This window comes from Ambystoma mexicanum, chromosome 7p (genome assembly GCF_040938575.1).
Source record: "Ambystoma mexicanum isolate Mex_15411 chromosome 7p, UKY_AmexF1_1, whole genome shotgun sequence".
In the NCBI taxonomy this organism is placed as follows: domain Eukaryota; kingdom Metazoa; phylum Chordata; class Amphibia; order Caudata; family Ambystomatidae; genus Ambystoma; species Ambystoma mexicanum.
The window spans coordinates 169,991,090-170,014,398 of record NC_090939.1 but is presented as its reverse complement, the minus strand read 5'-3'; the positions used below and the strand labels follow the sequence as shown (position 1 = coordinate 170,014,398).

The window sequence follows — 23,309 nt, the reverse complement described above, 5'->3', positions numbered from 1 at the left end:
TCCCTCTATTAATGTATCATGATAACCGGAAATAACTAGTTCGTGTAATTCCTTATGTGGCAGGAATAAGCGTCCTTGGAAATAAGGTAAACCATTATCTATGGTAAAGTCTGATCCCTTTTGTATCCAATCCTGTAAGGTTGTAGGGTCCAGGAGTTGTTTCACTCTGGCTTGAATGTCTTCAAGCGTCTGTAACGAAGTTATGCCTAGAATCCTCTGTTCGGGAATTATTGGTACTGGTTCTGAGTTTGTATCAGATTCTCCCATTCCAATTCGGGATAAGGCGTCTGTTTTGCCATTCTTGCAGCCAGGTCGATAGGTAATCACGAAATCAAATTCAGCGAAAAACAAAGCCCATCAGAGCTGCCGTGATGACTGAGCCTTGGCGGTTTTCAAATACTGTAAATTCCGGTGATCAGTGATCACTGTGATGGTATGTCGAGCGCCAAGCAGTTAATGCCGCCAGGCTTTAAAAGCGGACTTAATGGCTAACAGTTCTTTGTCCGTGATTGCATAATTAACCTCGGGTGCCGAGAATTTTCTGAACCAAAATGCTACGGGATGCAGTTGGTTGGTTTCGGGATCTCTTTGGGACAGGACAGCTCCCATGGCTAGACTGGATGCGTCAGTCTCGACGACATAAGTGAGATCTGGACGCGGGTGTTTCAATATAGGTGCGGAGGTAAACTTAGCTTTTAAATCCTGAAAGGCCTGCTCGGCTTCTTCAGACCATTCAAAACGTTTATTTTTCCTCAAGAGTGCAGTAATGGGTTGTACCACGCGTGAAAATTCCGGGATAAACCTGCAATAAAAATTGGCAAAGCCGAGCATGCTTTGAACCCCTTTTACAGAGCTAGGTGATGGCCATTTGAGGATGGCATCCACTTTTCTTGAGTCCATTCGGACTCCTTTGGGTGTCAGGATGAAACCTAAAAACTCGACTTCTGTGGTATGGAAAACACATTTCTCCAATTTAGCAAATAGTTTGTGTTGGCGCAGTTTTTCAAGTACTGCCCTGACGTGTTTTCTGTGATCAGATTCCGAAGAGGAGTACACCAGAATGTCATCGATATATACGACAACACAAACATCGATGAGTTCCCGAAGGACATCATTCATGAAGTATTGGAAGGCAGCCGGCGTGTTACACAATCCGAAAGGCATCACCTGGTACTCGAATAATCCGTATTTAGTACGGAAGGCAGTTTTCCCTTCGTCGCCTTCTTTAACTCGTACCAGATGATAAGCCCCCCGGAGATCTAACTTGGTGTATATGCAAGCGTCCTTCACCTGGTCAAGGAGTTCAGGGATCAGAGGCAGAGGATAACGGTTTTTAACCGTTATCTGGTTCAATGCGCGGTAATCGATACAAGTTCTAAGGTCGCCTTCTTTTTTGGGCACGAAGAACAAAGCCGAGGATGCCGGGGACTTTGACGGGCGAATAAAACCATTAGCTAGGTATTGATCCAAATATTGTCTCAAATGCCGATTCTCAGGTTCGGTAAGGGCATAAATCCTGCTACAAGGGGGTTGTGCACTGGGCACCAGACCGATTTGGCAATCGTACGATCTGTGAGGAGGTAACGTGTTGGCCTGTTCCTTTTGGAAGACGTCCTGAAAGTCTTGGTATTCCGGAGGTAGTTGCATGGTGGCAGAGGTTACAGATACCAGATTAATCTTCAGGTTTTCTGGGTAGCAGGTTTGTGTACAATCCGGGAAGGTTATTCTCTTAGCTCGCCAATCAATTCGAGGATTATGTGTCTCTAACCAAGGGATTCCAAGAATAACCTGAAACTGTGGAGCCTTGATTACATCAAACACAACACCCTCCCGATGGCCGTCGGGACCAATAAGAGTCACCTCAGTAGTGGAATGTGTTACCGGTCCAGAGGCAATTTCAGTTCCATCGACTGTGGTGATGGCATCTTTGCTGGTTTTAGGACGGAGAGGGAGGTTAATTCTAGAGACCAATTCACGATCCACATAGTTTCCAATAGCCCCAATATCGATGTATGCCTTTATTGCATGCAACCGCTTAGGCTGTTCTGGATCTACGAGAACCATTGGCACAATGAAATGCGAGGTCTGAGAGTTAGTTTTCAAGCTCGGCAAGTGAACCCCTACACTTGTCGGGCGGAGTCGTTTCCCGAAACAGAGTCTTCATGGTTTTTATCAGCGGCTCCTACGGCCTTTCGGGGCGGAATTTGCCGGGCAATCTCGTAGAAAGTGTCCAGAATTCCCACAATAAAGACATAATTTAAACTGCCGCCTCCTTTCACGTTCCTTTTGAGTTAAGTGTCCTTTAACCCCTCCAATTTGCACAGGCTCAGAGACATCAACTCCCTTGGGATTAGCATGGGTCTTGACCAACACCCGGGTCTCAAACCTGGACCGATCTGCTTTTCTGTTTTGAAGTATGTGATCCAATTGGACCACTAAGTCTATATACTCTGTGCATTCCTGGGGCGATTTACAACTTGGGCCAAGATATCTTCAAGTTCTCCGCGTAGGCCTCGATAAAACAACGTGACTCTTTTATCCTCTGGCCATCCTGTTTCCACAATTATTCTATTAAAGGTTGCAATATAGGATAGGAGGTCCTGATTGCCCTGTCGCAGGGATAGAAGTTCGTCATCCAGAGCCTGCCCCTGAGAGTGTCGAGCAAATAACCTTTCCATGCTTGCTTGAAACCTTTGAAAATCACGGAGAATCGGGTCATCTTGAGTAACCAGTGGAACAGACCAATCGGCAGCGCAGCCGCTGAGATATGACAATACAAAGGCTACCTTGGTCTGATCATTAGGGAAGGCCCCAGGTCTGCATAGGAAGTGCAAACGACACTGATTCATGAATACGTCGAATCGTTTGGGGTCCCCAGCAAAGCGTTCGGGTGGGGCCAGCGGCATGTTTCCAGGTAGATTAATCTGCACAGGGTTACTGGAAACCACAGGAGCGGGGTTCCCTCCGGAACCGGGTAGAGGAGTTTGCCCAGCTTGACCTTGCAAAAGCTGTCTGGCCAGGTCATCAGTTCTTTCCTTTGATATTATTAATTCCCTCCTGAGGGCATTAGTCTCTTGACGAGCGGCATGTACTTCGGCCCGTAATTCCCCCAGTAATTGGGCCAACTGATCAGTCTCAGAACTTTCCATAGCGCCTGGGTGGGAATTTGTAGGAAGGCTTCGCGTTCTGTAACGCTCACCTGACTCCCACGGAGGCGCTGGCATGGTTCGCGCTGCTGTGACCTCTTCTAAGGTGATGCGCAGGGTTCGGAAGACGGACTGGACCGGGCCCCCAAATCTGGCTTGTCTGGCTCGCAGAAGTATCCTTCTGTAGCCGAAAATAGGGGATTAACTGTCTGCGGGGTAATGCAATCGGCCTCCCACTTTCCCCTCTCACCCTCCTCGAAACCCTTCTGTGATTCCTCGTAGCGTCTCACCTTAGGGTCTGGAAGGACGAGCTCTCCACCCTGCTTCTGATGCAGGGGCGCGTTGGTATCCAGTTACTTCACTGGATTTTCGGATTGGTGAGAACCAAACTTGCTTGGCTTCCAGGTAAGTTTTTTGATAAGAGGTTCCCCTTGTGTCCATGCATTAATGTACTAATGCTAGTGTCTTTTTCCCCATAGGGTCCGGGGTACGGAATGCCGGGGAACAGGCACCGACCCGAGATGAGAGGTGAAATCCTTGTAGAAATCAGGTAAGTCTTTAATGAGCGTTTTTTGGTAATGTCTTTTAATTCGCTCATTAACGCTGCTGTCTCTTTTTCCCCTTAGAGGCCGGGGTCCGGAAATGCCAGGATGCGGCGCAGACCCGAAATGAAGAGGGAATGAATCAACAGGTAAGTCTTAACATGGAGATTTAGCTTTCCTTATTCCCTTCTCTCTCTCACCTTTTGTTCTGGTCTTTTTCTCCCTAGGCTCTGGGGCGTGACTGCGATTCCGGATGATCGCTGCTGAACATGGAGGCGCCCTGTAAAGGTGAGTGGAATGCGGCGCTGCAGCGATCGACGCAATGAGCTTTTAAATAAAAGTCTTCCTTTTCAGGATTGTCGGCGAGATGTCTCCGGGATGCGGATTTAGCAGGTAAGGACTTTTCCTTCTTCTGTTCTCTTCTTCTCTTCCTTTGCAGGTGATCCAGGATGCTGGCAGGCGTGGCAGAAGTCAGGATGCAGGAGCAGACACGGTGAGCGTCCAGCTGCTAGATGCAGAACAACGCGAAGCACGTGTGGCTGTTCGGGTGGGGTTTAAATAGCCTTGGAAGAAGTTCCAGGTATGTATCCTTCCTCCAATCAGGTATGTATCCTTCCCCCGACCACGCCCGGATGGTAAATTAGTCCCACAGGTAAATTAGTTCCTTTCAGGCCTCAAGGAGGCCGGGATCCTGCAGCATGGTCTGCATCAGGTAAGTGCACCCAAGCACTTCCATAATGAGCCTGGCGCCTATGGCGCCAGGACTGATGTCTTTTATGAGCCTGGCACCATAGGTGCCAGGACACTGTCCAAAGGGCCCATATATGGGGTTGCTGGGTCCTTCCTTGGGGACTGGATGTCCGCTTTCGGGGACGCAGGGCTTGAACCGGCTCCCCGGGAGCAGGCATCATGACACATGGCTAACCACACACATCAGTATACAGCAAGGACTACGACAAAAATTTGGTTGTGCTCTCCACATACACATACTTACACCCGACTATGCCTCAACACCCCTGACAGCAGAAAGCAGCACAGACCTACGATAAATTCAAAAAGCAGGCGTTAAAGTCTCCAACCCGCAAAGGAACCTCGTAGTAAGGCGGTAAGGGTTAACGGTCACTGGTACCATTAATGGTGACCGGTAACTCTTACTGCCGTCCGTGTAATGAGGCCCTTTGTGCCTCAGTATTGGGAGAAGTCTTCTGCCTAATCTTTAAATACCTTGGGCACAGAAGAATAAAATGTGTGTTGCTTTCTTCCAAGCGTGCACAATACGGACACGTTATTAACTGAAGTCCCAAGGGTCAACTTTTAATACAAGTATTTCCTTGATACTCAAATAAGGTACGTTAACAGGATCAGTCCGTTTTAAATGCAACACCACACTGTTACTTTATACAGTCGCCCAAACTGTGCTTTCTATTACTGAACTTCAGAATACAACAAAAATACATATTCTAGATTAGCAGGCAAAGATATCGGAGAGAACATGACTTTAAAATAAAAAAAAAACCTGAATAAGATGGACTCACCATGAAGATTTTCCAAACACAGTAAATGGAGAAGAAGTATCCCAGAAAATTGAAGTATTTTCCCTGAAACGTTTTGGAGTACTCAATCCGCTCCTGAAAATAAATCACAGCAACAATTTATTAACTCTCACATGTGGGTTACTGTGCAAAATTATACAATTGACTAGCACTTCAAGTAATGAACAAAACCCAGAAATGTCCTTCCGTGTCTACATTCAACCATTTCTTTTCATCTTAATTCAAAACATGAACTTTTCCAGATCAGAGTTTTCTTGGGAAATATTAATATGTTATGTGACTAGGAGATGTGTGTGAGAGTTGAGGCGGGAATCCATCAAGCTTCAAGTCAGTATGCCAATTCTGGACTTGGCGTTCTTGGTAGGGTTTTCTATTTATTTATTTATTTTAGTATTTGTAGAGAGCTCTACAGCCCGGAGGCAACGAGGCGCTATAAGGATATTTAAAGAAGGCTTGCTTGAGGGTTACAATAAGCGGCCCCATATGGTATACTTAGGTAGATTCAGTTACAGGGTTACAGACGATATACAGTCCTATTACATAGTTGCAGCGGGTATACAGTGAAGGTTACAGTTGGTTACTCATATACTTTCCTAGGTAGCACGAGGCATAACAGAGCGTGTGCTAGGTGATATAGTGGAGGTGTAGACCTAGACTGAGGGGCTCTTTTATACAAAGAGCTGGGTTTTTAAGGCCTTGCGGAAGGCTGTGTGAGACTCAATTGATCTAATCTGAGCTGGGAGGTTGTTCCATAGGGTCGCCGCCATAGAGGGGAAGCTAGTGCCTCCTGCCCGCACTCTGCACGTGTGCGGGACAGTGATGCGATTAGCATAGGCTCCTCTAGACAGTCTGTTGATTGTTTGTCTGGTAATCCTCTGTGTCAGATAAGGGGGGGACTGATCGTGCAGACATTTATGTGTAAGGGCCAAGGTTTTGAAGACCACCCTTTCCTTGATGGGGAGCCAGTGTACCTGCCTCCTGATCCCTGAGATGTGTTCCTTGCGAGAGGTGCCAGTAGCAGCTCTTAAGGCATTATTTTGTGCAATTTGGAGTTTGGTGAGGTTTTTTTGGGAAGTTCCAATGAACAGCGCATTGCAGTAGTCAAGTCTGGAGCCGATGATGGCTCTGGCAATTGAGATGCAGTTTTGCTGAGATAGGAAGGGCCTGATGGCATTGATGAGTTTGGAGTGATATGCTGCAGAAGAGGCGATGGCATTGACCTGTCTGTCCATGGTGAGGCTGGGTTCTAGATATACACCCAGTGTTTTGATGGTTTGGGAGATTCTGATGGGAATATTATCCACGGTGAAGGATTGATATTTGGCGTCAGGTTTGCCCAGTGTAGATGGGGAGCCAACCAGCAGTAGTTCGGTCTTATCACTGTTTAGACAGAGCCAGTTCTCCGCCATCCATGATTGGATGGTGGCATAGATCCTATTGAGTGTGTCCAGGTCTGAGGTGTAGTCACCTGACAGGGGGATGAGGACCTGTGTGTCATCTGCATAGTTTGTATATGAGATGCCCAAGGAGTCCAGAATCCTGAAGAGAGGCCTTGTGAAGAGATTGTAGAGTGTGGGGGCTATGCAGGAGCCCTGTGGGACTCCGCATTTGATGGAGCTGGGCGTAGCGTTGGCAGAGTCAGAGAAGACCTTCATTACCCTCTCTTGAAGGAACGAGGAGATCCAGTTGCATGCTTTGGCCAAGAAGTGGGCTGAGTTTGTGAGATGGTGGCATAGCGTTTTGTGTTCGACCAGATCGAAGGCCGCAGAGAGGTCAAGGAGCAGGAGGAGAGCTGGTTTGCCCGCATCTCTTAGGTCGTCTATTTGATTTTTTAGGTCAAGTAGTGCCGTCTCGGTACCATGTCGAGGGCGGAAGCCCGACTGGCGTAGGCCGAGGAGGTGGTTGTCTTCAATAAACTTTTGAACCTGCAGGTAGGCTGCTTTGTCCAATATCTTTAACAGAAAAGGGACAGTTGTGATGGGACGGTAGTTCCCTGGGATGGAGGTGTCGAGAGAGGTTTTTTTTAGGAGAGGTTTGACCCAAGCTTCTTTTAGAGAAGTCGGTACATGGGATGATTGGAAAGAGGCGTTGATGAAAGCAGTGATGAGAGGAGCCAGGGCTGGAGCGCAGTCTTTGGTAATGTGTGAGGGGCAGGTATCTCCCTTGCAGTTAGAGGGCTTAATAGATTTAATGAGTGCAATGACCTCAGGTTCAGTCATGTTCGAGAATTCAAATTTAGGTATTTGACTGGGAACATCTGGCGATTGGGCTGGAGGAGCTTTAGTGCGATCAAGTAGCGCGGATAGTGCTTTTTGGTGCGCTAGGATTTTGGAGTGTACGGTGTCTAGCTTGTGTAGCATGGCTGCTTGAATTTGGTTGCACCAGGTTTCATCTTTGGTGATAGTAGAGGGTGGTACGGATGGGGATTCCAATTCCCTGAATATAGCGAAGATTTCCTTAGTATCAGAATTGGCGTTGCTAATCCTGGTGTTATAGGAGTCTGCCTTAGCCCGTGTAGTGACTATTTTGTAGTCTCTGGAAGTAGACTTGAAGGCAGTTTTGTTTGTCTCAGAGGGGTGCTTTTTCCAGGTGGTCAGTAGCGCTCTCTTCTTTGTACGGAGATCCGCAAGTTCTTGTGTGAACCAAACGTTGGCATGTTTAGTTTTTTTAGCTTTTTTAGCGGTGAGAGGTGCAATGGCATCTACCGCTGTGGTTATCGCTTGGCTGAATGTGCTGGCTAGGATGGTGGGATCGTTCGGGAAGGGGGATTGAAGAGCTGGTGTGAGGAGATGTGGAAGGAGCGAATCGTTCGTTAGTTTTTTAGAGCTCCTTGAGAGCCCTGCCGGCAGAAGGATGGAGGGCCTTGCAGGTTCAGGTGAGGTGTCGACGTGAAAGTTGATGCAGTGGTGGTCAGACCATGGGATGGGGGATATGTCTTTGAGGAGGATGGGGCAGTTATGTTGTGTCACCCAATCTAGTGTGCGTCCTTTGATGTGTGTGGGTTTAGTGAGGGCTTGGATGAATCCTAGCGAGGCGAGCGCCTTTTGTAAGGATTGGGCGTTGTGGTCCTTGGTGTCGTTGAGCCCTAGGTTCATGTCGCCCAGCAGCACGACTTTGGATGTTTTTTTGAGGTTGTCTGAGATAGAGTGGATAAGGGCTTCCGGGAAGTCATTGCAGGGTCCTGGGGGGCGATATACTAGGTGGAATGCAATAGTAGTGTTGTGGGAGATTGTGAGTTTGATGGGTAGGTAGTCTGCATTGAGGCCTATTTCTGCCTGTGTTCTTCTGATGTCAAGGGAGTCTTTGGCTGTGATGGCCACACCTCCGCCCCTCTGTCCTGTCCTATCTTGTCTGTAGATAGTATAACCATCAGGAATGGCCAGTGAGAGGGCCGGTCCGGAGGTGTCTTGTAGCCATGACTCGCAAACAAAGAGCAGGTCAAGCTTGTCCCTGGTGATAAGGTCATGCACATCGAGCGTGTGTGCAGGGATGGAACGTGCATCGACTAGGGCACAGTTAAGGCTTGTCAGGGAGGGGCTGGTGGGGCGTGGGTTAGAGGTAGCAGTTGGGTGAGCCCTATTGTTAACAGCATTAGTGGGCATGGCAGTAGTGGTAGCAGGGGGATCAGGGCCAGGCATAGTATTAGCATCATCAACAATGGGCATAGCGATTGTGGCAACAGTGTCAACATCAACAATGGGCATAGCAATTGTGGCAACAGTGGCATCATCAACAATGGGCATAGCGATTGTGGCAACAGTGTCAACATCAACAATGGGCATAGCAATTGTGGCAACAGTGGCATCACCAACAATGGGCATAGCAATTGTGGCAATAGGGGCAGCAGGGCCCAGCCTAATGACTGCAGGCGAGGTGGGTAACAGGTGATCTATGAGCATACATTTTGTGTTTCAAGGGTTGAGCTTCAGGAAGGTGCTCGACATCCAAACTTGGATGTCATTGATGTAATCGATATTCAAGCAACACTGATAGGCATATGTGTATATTCGATGTCTGTGTGTACTAGGCGTTCCCCCCCCCCCAGTTTCCATGTAGAGGTTGAAGATGTCACGAGACAGCATGGAGCCTTCTGGAAATCCGCAGGTTACTGGGCATTGCTGGGATCTGCTGACAAGATGGTCTCTACTGGAGAAGCAGGAGTCAAACCACTGCAGGACTGTTTCAAAGATGTTGAGGAAGGGTTCATGGTTAACGGTATCGAAGGCAGGAGAGCAGTCGAGAAGGACGAGTATGCAGGGTTCCCATTCGACCAGTATGTCTAGAGCCTCATAGATAACTAGAACATCTTGATCATCAACATGTATTGGAACCCAGCAGAGATTGCAACCAACCAATACCTAGAGTGCATTGACAACCTGCTGGAAGAAAAGCGTGAAAACCATCAAGAAAATTACATTATAATAAATGGCGATTTAAACTGCACTTGCATGGATGGTGACAAACCAGCGAATCAGACTACCATGGCTGCTTGGGAGAGAGGGAAGGGATGGGAAAACCTTAACGAGAAATGGGATCTTCATATCCTCCATTGGCTGAGAAGTAAGAAGAACAAGGCGACTCCTACGTGGCAAAGAGGCAATCAAAAGGGACTATTGAGCACACAATTTTATCTAGGGACCTCCTGAGCTTGATAAAAACTTTCAATGTGGAAGAAACTGAAAATAGGGACCATAACATTCTGGTTACAACATGGAAGCCGCAAAGACCGGTGCAAGAACGCATTATACAAGGGCTAGAAATGGGCCCCAGAGGAAATGGCCTAAAGCTAATGGCCCAAAGTATACGTGACATAACAAAGGCCTATAAAGACAACCATATGAAATCCACGGGAAAAGCAAGAGAACTCACGATTGTTGATTATGTGCCTTTACTTTAAGTATAACGCGCAACGAAGCTACAAAGGGGGCTAAACTGCAAACCGCATACACATAATTACAACAGAGAGTTGGTTGTTTGAAGAACCACCTTGAGGAAACTTCAACGGATGGCGAAAAATTCAAATTCAACCATGTTGAAAAACAGGTGTCACCAAGCACAACGCCAGTATAAAAACTGGGTGAGACATCACCGTGCAAGTCTTCTCCAACAAGATACGGAACAAATGTTCTGAACAATTGTGAATAAAAGCAAAGAGGTTTGGGCACTAATTAACTTGCACATCTTCAAAGAACAATGTTGACTTACAGAACAACCAGACTGAAGAGCAGTGGGTGGACTTCTTTGAGAAATTTTATGAAAACCCAGAAGGCCAGACTTTCAACATTCCTCAGAAAAGAGCGACAGCGTGGGTAATCCCATGTGATATTGAGCCAATCAAATTGAAAATCAAAAAACTGGGCGCCTCTCATTGGACAGATCTTTCAGAACTGCAATTTAAATAACATGGTTCCTCCTTCATGGAAGACTTCAAACGTAGTCCCCATTTCCAAAAATGGAGCCAAAGAAGACCAGAGAAACTACCGCCCTATAGCGCTCCTCGACGTCATGGGAAAGGTTTGTGGCTCATGTGCTTTGGATGGCCTAAAGGGCTGGCTGAAAGAAGCAAACTACATAGACCAGTTCCAGACAGGCTTTGTCAGAAACATCGGCACTACAGTGACTATCCTCTTATTATGTTCCCTCAAGGCCAAAGCCAACAAGGAGGCCCCAGAATCTTCATGCCTTTCGTAGACCTCGTCCAGGCATTTGATCGAGTGAACCGAGATCGGCTGTGGGACAAATTAACACGCAAAAAAATTGCCTAGATAAAATACTGGCGCCAATCAGGGCTTTGTACGAAGCTACCACTATGAGAGTCTGACTGAATGGGGAAGGGGTCCTATCAAAGGAAATTTGTACCTCAAGGGGAGTAAAGCAGGGTTGTCCTCTTGCTCCGGCCCTATACAATGCGTACACAGCCGATCTGGAAGAGGAGACAGTTAACACCAGGTGTTTCCCTCCAACTTTTGGGGGAGAGACAGTACAGAGAATCTTGTACGTGGATGGCATCATACTGTTAGACCAAACAGTGGTGGGCCTTCAAAGACAATTGTTCAGCTTGCTAGAATACCTGGTGAAGAACAATCTTGAACTAAACAAGAGCAAAACCAAGATCATTGCGTTCAAAACAACAACTAGGACAGCAGACAAAGGGAAATGTTATGTGGCGAAAGAGAAAATAAGAAATCGCGAAGACCTTCAAATACTTGGGAGTCATGTTAAGTAACAGCAGAATAGAACTACCAATGCAGGAATCCTTAGTTAAAATAATGGCCTTGGCGGCGCAAGCAAAGGTGGTCGACAGGAAGTTCGGAAGATACTCCCAGATTGTGGTCATGACTATTTTCACGGATAAAGTGGTCCTGTGTATATTGTATGGAACAGAAGCTATGCCCCAAATTCCGAGCCAACTATGGGACAGACTTGAAGGTCTATTCTAGAAGAAAGTGTTGGGACTTCCATATTCAGTCCCGATATGCCTAATCAGACAAGAACTATGCCAATCTTCTTTGAAGGGGATTGTGATGAGGAATACCATGATGCTCTTCAGGAAAGTCATCATGGAATCTACAGCAACTATCTTCGAGATTCTGAATAACTAACTGGCCGGAGGTAAAAATAAAATACTATTAACTTGGGCTGAAGGCTGTGTAAAACCTCCTCGACGAAGTAGCTCTGATGAGAGAAAAACATACAAAACCCAATGAAGGTGGCGAAAAAATTAGTGGAACTTGACTGGATAAGAACACAAGATAAAGCAATGTCTTACAAATTAACCAACAATGTCCCCACGTGCCAAAGAAAGTCAATGGGGTGAGGCTACTTAGGAAAATTTCCTGATAAGCATCTTGCTAACACCTTCTTGAGAATCAGACTGAACCTTCTAAGGACTAATGAGATCTTGGCCATTAGAGGTGAATCATCCTCGAATGAGTGCCGATATTGTAACGCCAAACAGGTTGAATCAATTCAACATCTTTTATTGATATTTAAGGGAACTCAAGGAGCCCGGGAAACACATTTAATAAAACTTTTGGGGAATTCAAGTACAGTTGATGAAGAGGAATGGTGGACAAGACTGATGAGTGTGGAGAAAACGGCCTGGGCAGTGGCAGTGGTATTCTTCTTCAAACTAATCGGCCTTGTACAGGAGTTCAAAGTGGTCAACAGAGGCATATGATCATGACTAAGGACGCTTGCGCAGCATGGCCCTAAGATATGCTAAGACATGGGACATATTGAAATGGAAACTTTGATAGTCAGTTTTGTAAAAATTGTATTACAATTAGATCAAATAAAATATATCAATAAAAAAAAGCTAGAATACAAAAGCTTTGAAGAATATCTTTCAGACTATCTGCAAACTGCAATGGCTGAAGAAAAGATTGGAATTTGACCAATTAGGTCTCTAAAATATTGACCAACATTTATTGCACAGTTTGCAGCACTTAAGAGATCTGATAAGCAATCTATAGAGACACATTCAAGAATGGAAATCCTTACTGCTGTTTTAACATAACTAGGGAAAATCAACCTGCTAGGAGTTCATAATGTTGCAAACAAGTGGGTGGCCCTCACAGGACATAATATATGAAACCAGGTATTTAGTTGTCCTGATAGCCTTGCAAAATGTTCTGTCTTGGCTGATTAAGCTATATACAAAGACAATTTCCTGGAGAAAAGGTTTGCATTTGGGCTAATTTGCATACCCACAATGCCTTGCTCTTATGGCTCAGAACTGGAGGTGAACTTCCAGCAATGGCTACAGGGTGCATTGTGGAATGTGTTACTTGGCTCAAATGGACTATCCTACTGTCACATTTCAGGTGAAAGGTTTTTTTTCAAACCATTTTAAACCCACCATAACTTTCTAGGTGTTTTGAAGAACATATATGCAATGTTTCCCCTCCCTATTACAGCAAATGATAAAGGGCCAACAAAGCATGTGCTAATCAAAGAAGAATGATGCATAGGATGTGAGCACCGAGTTTGTGGAATGTTCTATTTTGGCATTACGGTCGTTAGCGTTAATATCCCTCTTAATAAAAGAGACATAAAACTAGATCTTTTAACTCCATAAATCAACTCCTAATCATCCTGAGGTACATACTTCAGGATAAGTTCAGAGACTAGAGTGGATTCATTTTACACACAATATGAATGTAACCGCTTGCTCATAGAATGCATAGGGAAGTTTCAAGATGTTAATGTATTTTCTGAAGCAAAGCATATATTTTTACCTTTGTTGCATGGAGATCAGCCGTTTCCAGGAAAAGCTGCCTACTCAGCTCTTCCAAAGCAGCCACTTCCTGCTGGATCAAAGAGAGGTCTTGAATGAATGGAGTTAAGACAATAACTTCATAGAAAGATAGCGGTACAGGTTCTCATGTTCCAACTCCTCCAATACGGTCTTTGGAGCTGCCAGACTCCTGCAACACATCTAAAATTTCCAAGCCTGAAGATTACTGCCTTTGAGTCATTGCAGGCCGAAGCGGACAGGCTAGAGAATGTGGTGTTCCTTTGATGATGAATGCATAGAACATTCTGATCTTGTGACTGCTGACCTTACCTACATTTTTATTTAAAGTGCAGAATCATAAATGCATGATAAAGCTTGTGATTTGTATTGGCAATAATAAAGAACTACATTAAACAAGCCAGATAAAGGGATTAAGAAAACAGAAGATACCCCTGCAGCATTGAGATATCGGTACTGGCTTCATACGAAAGATCCAGAACCAAATACTTCAGTTTTTGTGTGAAAAGAAATTATATACTGCCCCTTTTGCTTGAGGCCTCTGATTTGTGCCAGTTCCCTACTTGGCTTGCAAGACGGTTTCTCTGATGAATCATCATCATCCAACTGCTCATCTGAGAACCTCAGGGTCAGGTTACACCATGTTACATGTTTTCCAGGGGGAATCCCCATGCACGGATGGATGGATGGCTGTGTGGGCTCCACTGAATGGTGTTAGGGAGTTATATCAGTTGTATGCTTAATCCCTACTTTTGCTTGACTTCTGGACCTTTTTCTTTCTATCCTGCAGGAGCGAGTGGAGCCTTTTCCCCTACCCCCTTCTCATTTTGCTCATTTGCTCTGACTTTTTGGGAACTCTGTTTTTTTGATTTACCTTATTCTATGGAGTCTGCTTTCCTCCATCTCGATTAAAGGCTTCTGTATTACACTTTTTCAGCACTCACACCCTTTGTGCAGTGTTGCTGGGTACCCTTTGGGTTCTCCTTTTTATATGTCTTTCATATTTCCTTGAGACTACTGTTCATAAGGAAATGGAGGTACTTTGTAAAACTGTGCTTATGAGAGTTAGCACACACCACCCTATGTGGAGTGCTCAGGGGATACCTAGTATCCCCCATTCTCTCTGCATCTGTGACTTTCTAGTCACAGTGACAACCCTAATGTTATGGCTGGTGGCAGTGGACATGTTCTACCAACTATTGTGCTATTTCTTACCGCAGACAGTATTCACAGTCTCGGTTATGCTTAATAGGGTCACCTATGTCCTACCATGGTGGCTGCTTTCTTTTTTCACAATTCCCTTCTACCAATCTGTGAGGGGGAGGTCTGTGCATGAGTTTTGCCTTTGGCAGGAACTCTTAGGTGTCCCCACCTAGGCTCAAGTGTGTCTGAAGGTATGAAGCAGAGGAGGTTTTTAACACTCCCCTGTCCTTTGCCTGCCAGAGTGCCTAAATGGAACAGTTCCCACTTTGGGGCTGGCTGTCCTAATTGGTGTCCCCCAGGTGGGGGGTTCAAAACTAAAATGCAGTTGCACATGCACCAGGTATCCACAAAGTTAGTCAAAAAGCTATCTCAATAGTAATATAACATAGTAGTCTAGCTTCACTCTTAAGAGAGTAAGAGGGCTGGTATCAAGACACATTAGTTCCACACAAGAACGCAATAAAATGTGCAACTTAACAGGTATTTTAAAGAATATTTATATTTTCAATGAGTATATAGTTAAAATAGATACTTTGCAAATAGAGTACATTTAGAAAAACAAAGGGTTCAAACATGACCCACCTTGTTACAGTTAGGTAAGATACTATCCACTTGATGGGGTTCACCACGAATGAATGGTAGTAATTTAGTAATCATTAAAACACAAAAAACAAAGAAAGGTATTCAAATACAGTCTATGCAGTAAAGAGAAATGCAAAACAGATAAAGGCGGGATATGCAGCAAAAGGGGTCATCTGCACCAAGGGGTAAAAGTCGCTCATTGTAGAGCCTGTATGCAGTGTAAGGGGACTAAAAGTGTGAGTTCAATAATGCTGCATGTGTAGCAGAAGGAGGCATCCGCACCCTTGTTGTAGATAGTCAAGAACAGGACGACGGTCAATTTGTCCGCATCATGTGAAGGCAATCAAGTCTGAATTGTGGACATGTGGAATATAAGCTGCAGGATATAAATAGAGTGAGTATATTTGGGATGTTGCCCAGCGAGGTGACAGACCGGATGCAATAATAGAAGATGGTCCAATTGACAAGCAGGCCTAGTTGGTGCGTGTTGATACTGGGAGGCACGAAGTCGGAGAAATGGGTTGTTGGAGGTTCCTCTGTGTGTTCCTCTCTGAGGGGTTTCTATTTATGTAACCAGTGGCAATAATTGTTCATTAAGTCCATAATTGAACATGTCTAGTCTATGGATCCAGCGGCACTCAAGGACTGAAAGCCTTCTAGGTACATTAGGGCCCCCTTTCACCTTTTCTAAGACACACCATAACAGGTCTCCGATGTGTGGCGGGCCTCTCCATAATGTTCCACAAGCGGTGCAGTTGGATTCTTGCACCAAATCTTGGATCTATGTTTGGAGATCCGTGTGTTTACTGATCTCATAGTTTGTCCAACATACTTCACTTAAGTCTATGATAAGCTGAATGATCAGCGTAGATGGTAAAACGCACTTCTAGTTTAACCAGTAGATCACACAGCGGGCAGCAGTATAACTCCTTCACCACATCCTTGCAATCCTGTGACCTATGCTGGGAAGTTATAATCCACACTTATCTGGACTGCATAAATGTATAAATGTATATGTCTAACTTGTACTCTGCCCATGTAACTAAATCCCTCACAAGTAACAGCGCCTTGATGCCCAAGGACGGTTGTGCGCTATACAAAATAAATAAATAAATATACATTGCAAAGGGATGAGAGAGGCATGGGCCTTGTGGCACACCGCCTTGTGGCACACCGTATTCCAACCGCTCCAGTTTAGAACTGGCATCACCCCATATAATTTTAGACATCCTGTTGTGAAGAAAAGACTTAATCCAGGTGACTACTTCTCTGGAGAAATTTTCTATATTCTTTAATCTGTCCAGAAGCTTCTCATGGTCCACAAGGTCGAAGGTTGCTGATAGATCTAATGACATCAGCAGCCCGCCTGGCTTTTATCCATGATTTTTAGCATTTCTCTCTGCAGATCCAGCAGGGCACTTTCTCTGCCGTGGAAGGACCTGAAACCGGATTGGCTGGGGTGAAAAGCTTCAGAATTTTCCAGATGTTCCTGTAGTTGTAACGTAGCCAAGATCTATTCTAGATTATTTTTATCAGAAAGGGCATGTTCGTCATATGCCTAAAGTTGGTATAGATTTTATGATCGAGCCCTGAATTCTTTATCAGGGGATTCACTGACATTTTTTAATAAGTCAGGTACTTGGTTATCCCTGAAAGTCGCGTTGCTAAAGCTGACAAGAAAAGGGAAAAAGAGCTCAATGTTTTCCAGAATGATCTTTAATGGGAGAACCTCACCAGCGCATATATAACAAAAACTATTGCACAACACCTCTGCCATAAGAATGAAGCTACGTTTAACAACAAACATTCGAACTGTAGATTCCCACATAATTCTCCATCTCCTTAAAAACAATCCATCCTGTTTAGTTAATAGTTTATCTCCGCTGCACCCATCCACATGCCATTCAGACATGGGTGACAAACAGGGTCTTGGCCATCCTCACATAACTTTAATGGCTGAAATGCACACACGCATAATAGCACCTCCCACATTTGGACCCTGGGAGGGTGTTCAAATAAAAAAGTACATTAGAACCATAATTATGGTGAAAAGTGCTATACAAATGACAAACTGAATGAACATATGAATGAATGTATGATGGAACAGAGAAGAGGCGGAGCAGTAGCAAGTCCCTCAGAGTACAACCAGGCTGCAGACAGGCTCCTACCTCAGGTTCAGCGAATTCCAGAGAACATCAGCACAGCAGCCATAGAGTTACCAGCACACAATGAGGCCGGGGAGCAGAAAAACGTGTAGCAAGACTATTCCAGCTGGGAGAGGAAAGTAGACACCCACAAAAGGACATGGACCAACCATCACAGTAGAGCCATGATGCTCAGGATCAGCCAATATCTCCAGCATTCTTCCAGGTAGGTCTTCTCAAATGAATCTCTCGAAATACACTTGTACGAGGGAAGGGGTAACCCAACAACCCACAGCTCAAAGTTTTAGCAGCTATCTGGCCCTTAGTGGCCAGCTCAATTCTTTGCAAGCAGGCACACCTATACTGATGAGGACTGAGGCCTCTGGGCAGCTCTCATCTAGACTAGTCTGAACTGGAATCCACATGCACAAAGAATGCCTGGGTAGCTCTGTACAGAACAAACGTCAGCAAAGTGGGCATTCTGGCCATTCTTTATGGTCAATACAAACAAAGAAAAGGCCACAAAGAAAATGACTAGAATTCAAGGTTCAAAATACCCAAGTACCCAAATGGCCACCATATATGGGAATTTAGCTACTAACAAGTTAAAACTACTACAGAAAGATGGGAGTCATAACCAAAACATACAGCTGCACTACCCTATTCCCATACATACATTTTGGGTGCAAGGACTCATCAAGGACCAAAAGGGGTTGCTCAAGGTGATCCCTGTCCTACTAGTCATATGGAATACCAAGGGCTGAATAATAAAAAGGAGTTGCTACTTCAGAGAGACTTCAGTAGAGGTCCCTCTGACAGAAAGATTGTCTAGAAAAACAAGAAAGCCGGGAAAAGGTTTCTGGGACTCCCACAGTTAGGAAAAGGAAAATTTGAATTCTGACCCAACAGAGTAAGACGATAAGCAAGCCAAGAGAAGGGGACAAGACGTGAGGAAGAACAAGTGAGGGCAACAAGATTAGCAACATAGACGGATGCTGTTCGGGTAATAGCAACAAAGAGGTGAATCAAGGATTGCAACAAAGCAGTGAAGCAAGGACTGCAGCACAGACTGAGACTGAGCACCATTTGGGGATCTCGTAAATCAAATCAAAGCAGACTGCGCGCATGGACACACGTGGAAGCAGTCTAATGCATTCTGGGCAAAATAGGTATGTTAATGAGCGAGTGAAACACAAAGAACTTGGATGAATATTTGAGGCGGGATGGGAAGTATCACGTTCAATGCATAACACTGAAACATGAGGGCAAACAAACTTGCGTTACTGAGAAAGAGAGAGAAAAGTAATGAATGGTTAACCGATGCTAGGAATAAAGCCACAGGCCAGGAATTAAACAACATATCCAGAAGAAAGCCGATACAGTAGGAGAATGATGGTTCCCTATGCAATGGGGGAAAAAGAAAGACTTTACCCCACATTTCAAGAAAGGGAATGATGAACAATTTCTTAGACCAAGCTTCTGAAAGATAAAAAAAAAAAAAGTTCCCGAAAGACACAAGTCATTCGTCTGATTAAGAGTCGCCCATGATAGGCTGTGGAAACAAAGTTAGTAGATCAATATACAAGCAAAGGTGAAAAGAAACGAGATGCATTTCTTTGACTCTACACAAATGAGTTTGCTTCATTACTGATCCAAGCCCATAAATAGAAGCAGTACCAGCCTTAGTAGTGCTCCTATTGGTAGTAGTTATATTATTACTACCAACCATAGTGCCACTACCAGTAATAGTAGCAGCAGCATTGATCAATGCGAGGTGCAGGGTTAGAGGAGCAGGTTCACTGGTTTGGGGAGCACCACTATTGTTTCTTCTCGTATAGTTGTCAGGAGCATGTCATGCCCCTGGAACACCCAAATGTTCCTCAGCTTAATCTTTATGAATTCCTTGGGCAGGACATCTCCATCTGGCATCATGTCAGTTCTCAATGCACCCATAGCAATTTCTAATTTCAGTTTTAGGTGCTGGGGCATCCAGTTGTTTTGTCTGTTCATCAAGTCTCAGATGCCGAATTGGGTCCTGCAATGATGGCCAGAAATTTGAGCTCCCCTTGTGGAATTGCAAACCGGTTGCTGTGGGTTAGGAGTTTAAGGGTGTCTGGCAGCATTCTTAGGACACGCATAGAATACAATAGTTCCTGCTGGTTGTTTTGGGTATTCCACAGCATTCCAGCTGGTGAGAAATAGGACGATGTGGGAATTGTCGATAGCTGGTTTGGCCCGAGATACAGCGAGGGGCTATTGACTAGCCCAATATTTTCTTAAGTGTTGTGATAATGGAAAAGGCAGGTCTTAAGGACATTAAAGGAAGTCGAGTGGGCCGAGAAGTAGCAGATCTGAAATGTAAGAGCTCTAGAGTTTTGACTGAAAAAGAAGCATCATGCAACCATGATTTCAAGATTAGGGTTATTTGGATCTGAAAGAGAATTCGAGCAGAGGCTGTTTCTTGGTCAGGAAATTTGGCAATCAGTGCTATATGGCTCAGTTTATGCAGCAGTGTATGTCCCCCTTGCAAATGTAAGCAAAATAACCTGGTGGCCAAAAAGCTGAATAAACATGCAGGCTGAACTCAAGCCCAGAATTGCAGTGTATGATGGCTTCTCCACAGTATTGGGCAGCATGACTAGCCTCGCTCTCAGTCTCTGCCAGGTACCATCTCTGTAAGCCTGTCACTGATGATGGAACCACTGCTCTAAAAGGATGGATAACCCTCCAGATCTAACGCAGCATCTTGCCTGTTGGCAAATGCACGAACGGCTTCAACCTCTGCCTCACAAAGGCGATGAGTGAGTGAGAGTCGGTAAACAACTGAATAGGGTCTAAATGGGAGGATTATTTTTAGGCGATATAGTGGCTAAACCGGTTTTTCAAGGAAGTTGCTGAATTCAACCTTTCCCTGAAGTGGCCTTGCTTCTATTGAATCACTCACAAGCACATTTCTTTTGTCTACATATGTTGTATGTTTATCAAACTACCGTTTTCTAAATTAACTCATTACGTTATAATGCAAGTATATTTCTCCTCACTATATCTCCCAAATAATGGCTAAATTGGTTTGCATCCATTAGGCACTGTTGCTATAAACGTTGCTGCTCCACTGTCCTTTGGCAATTAAGGGTGCCCTTCAGCACCTTCAATAAAAGATGCCCTCCAACCCCTTCATGTGCTACATTGGAGAAGCCAACTTCTTAACCACTGATCGCATCAATGGCTCGTCCCCCAGAGTAATTATGGGCTCAGCATATTCTCACTATCCAGAAAGTGAAGGATTTGGGAAATGCTCCCGCCAATCAGGAAGGTTCACCTCATGGGACCTGCTCTTCAAGGTTAACAGAGTAATTAGACTTTCAGCACATAGTGATCTACTTGCATCAGTGCCTCAAAGGAAAATGTAGTTTACCTGTGTCCTTGGAGAGGGCTGCCCCTCTCCCAGTCTGCCTCCTACCCCCTCACATGAGTGCTATCGGGATGCACAAGTGGGTCTTCCTCGGGGAACGATCACCTGGGCACCATTTTAGAATACCTATCTGGAGCTGTCCCAGCTCAGACTTCCTGAGGGGCTTACACTGGTGAAATCACTGCACCCAAACAGGACAATTTCAAGGCCATGCAGAAGATGTTTCTTCTGCTAAACCACAGTCACTTCAGCTTCAGTTGTCAGGTCCTCCTTCTCCCCCAGAAAAATCCTTTGAATGTATCTACTCTGCCAGGAAGGCAGAACACTAAACTAGAGCCCCCAAACGGAACAAGGTGTCATTCCATCCGAAATGCATCCTTTCCCCCTCACAAAAGAGCGATGTCCTATGACTAGACACTGTTAATCTTACTCTCTCACTCTTACTCTATTTTAAACAAGCAATGAACTTGTGCCGTCAAACTTGTTACAACTATCATCCCAACAATCGCTCCTCTGTACCACAGTAACCTATATGTGGATGATGACAGAAAAAGTTCAGTCCTCAGCATGCAAGTGCTTGAAAATACATTCCGGACCAAGGGCTAGGACTCCCTGTACTTACTTATTCGCTACTGCACTGAACAAAGCATGTAAAAAAGCAACAAGTCCGAAAATGATGAATAGTTAGCCAGACTAGTTTCTCAATAATGCCATTAAATTTCTCAAGTTGAATTACATGACAGTACACCTACCATAGCTCAAGAAGAAAGTGAATGCGCCTGGGCCATTTCCTCCAGCAAACCCACAAGTGCACTAGCCTAAAACAATTATAGTTAAACATCTGAGGAATTGCTCACAAATATGGAGAATTACAAGATCAAATTTGTATACATTACTTAAAGCAAAACTTCCCCCATCATCTAAGCACTGTGATGTGAGGGATTGTTATTTATTATTCAATGTTATGGTTCTCCATTTATCATTCACACAGGTAAAAGAAGTGCCTTTGCACACAGTGGGGGTCAAGTGACACATACATATATTTTCCCCAAAAGAATATATAGCAAACACCAATAAATAAGAGTAGCTGCAAAAGTGAGCTCATTCCCTGTTGATGTACTTTGGAGTATGCTATGGAAGATAGGAAGATTCCTGCTTTTTAAACTTTGTATAATGTAGGGGGACCACTCAAGTCTCTGCATGGCATGGCAAGTGCGAGTCCCCAATCAACTGTATTCAAACCACTTTTGCTTATGGAACCATTCATTTAGCAGCGGCATGACAACATCAACCAATCTAAAACAAACAAGGAAGACAAGCAGGTAAAGGATACTTTCACCTCCTGGAGCTGAGGAGGTGACACTCTTTATCATCCCCCAGAATCCCGAAGGCTTGCTGTGCTCTTCTCCTCTTTGGAACATGGTTCTTCTTATAGTAGCCATTCTGAAAAGAAGTCATAATAAATCATCATGATTCAGACTATTGAGCTGCAAGAGAGGCACAGAAATAAAATGCATGTGAATATTTTAAAAAGGCAACGGAATAATACGAGAATGAAAGTAAATCAGCATTTAGGATCTGGGTATAATAAAACAAATTGGTGACCATGTGTATACAAGAGATTGAGAAAAGGTTTTGTTCAGTAGTACAATGTTTACTCAGTAGCCTTTGACTTAGAATTGCCATGTTCTAACACTCAAATATTAAGCAATAAACCCCACTGACAAGTGAAACATGCAAGAACAATCCTAAGCGAACTAAGCATGTTTGCAGCCATCATCACAATCAGACCTGGCTCCAATTCTGCACATGAACCACAGTGGAGTGACAGATGTTGCAGACATGTCATCCCTGCATCCTAGTCCCGAGGCTGTACATGGTTTAATGTTACAAACATTATATTAGGTTCAGTGCTGTAAGCAATTAAACAAGCACCATTACCCATTGAGCATTATGTACTTAGTGATTTAAGCATACAACCCTTTTGTCACAGGCATATTTGTCAACAGTTGAGCTCGGTCGTCAGTCTTATCCTCTTTGATTTTATACAAAGCAGTCATGAATCTTCGCTGGTGCCAACTGTACTCCTTGCTTTCTCATAGGGGTATTTCAAAAGACTAAAAAGGTGGTGTACCTGACTGTCTATATCGGAAATAGAACCTTACATTTGAAAATAATGTATATGGCTTTTCCAGGCACTGACAACGTGTTTTCCTCATTAAGTATAACATTCTTATTCTGACTACATACAATACATACTAAAACAGACTGGAAGTGATAATTGTACAATTTTAAAGGAAAGCAGTTTACAATGTTGGTACAATAAACACAGATGCTTCTCCCCTCCCCTTTAGAAAATCTGTTCTTTGGTCACACAGCTGCTCGGATCAACTGGGGTAGCGCTAGCAAACACGCAGCTGAGGGACACAGAGAGGGAGAGAGCACTAGATCAGCATATCAAATTCTGCGT

The 23,309-nt window shown here is 44.5% G+C and overlaps 1 protein-coding gene across 1 annotated transcript in view; it reads right to left on the bottom strand.

Moving 5' to 3' along the window:
* Positions 1-23,309, bottom strand: part of GPR89B (G protein-coupled receptor 89B) — a 174,713-nt gene that overhangs the window by 56,748 nt on the left and 94,656 nt on the right. The window contains exons 8-10 of the mRNA XM_069636008.1: positions 22,173-22,282; positions 13,482-13,570; positions 5,224-5,316 (exon numbers count right to left, since the gene is read on the bottom strand). Coding sequence (XP_069492109.1) covers positions 5,224-5,316; positions 13,482-13,570; positions 22,173-22,282 — 292 coding nt within the window. The remainder of the gene's footprint in view (positions 1-5,223; positions 5,317-13,481; positions 13,571-22,172; positions 22,283-23,309) is intronic.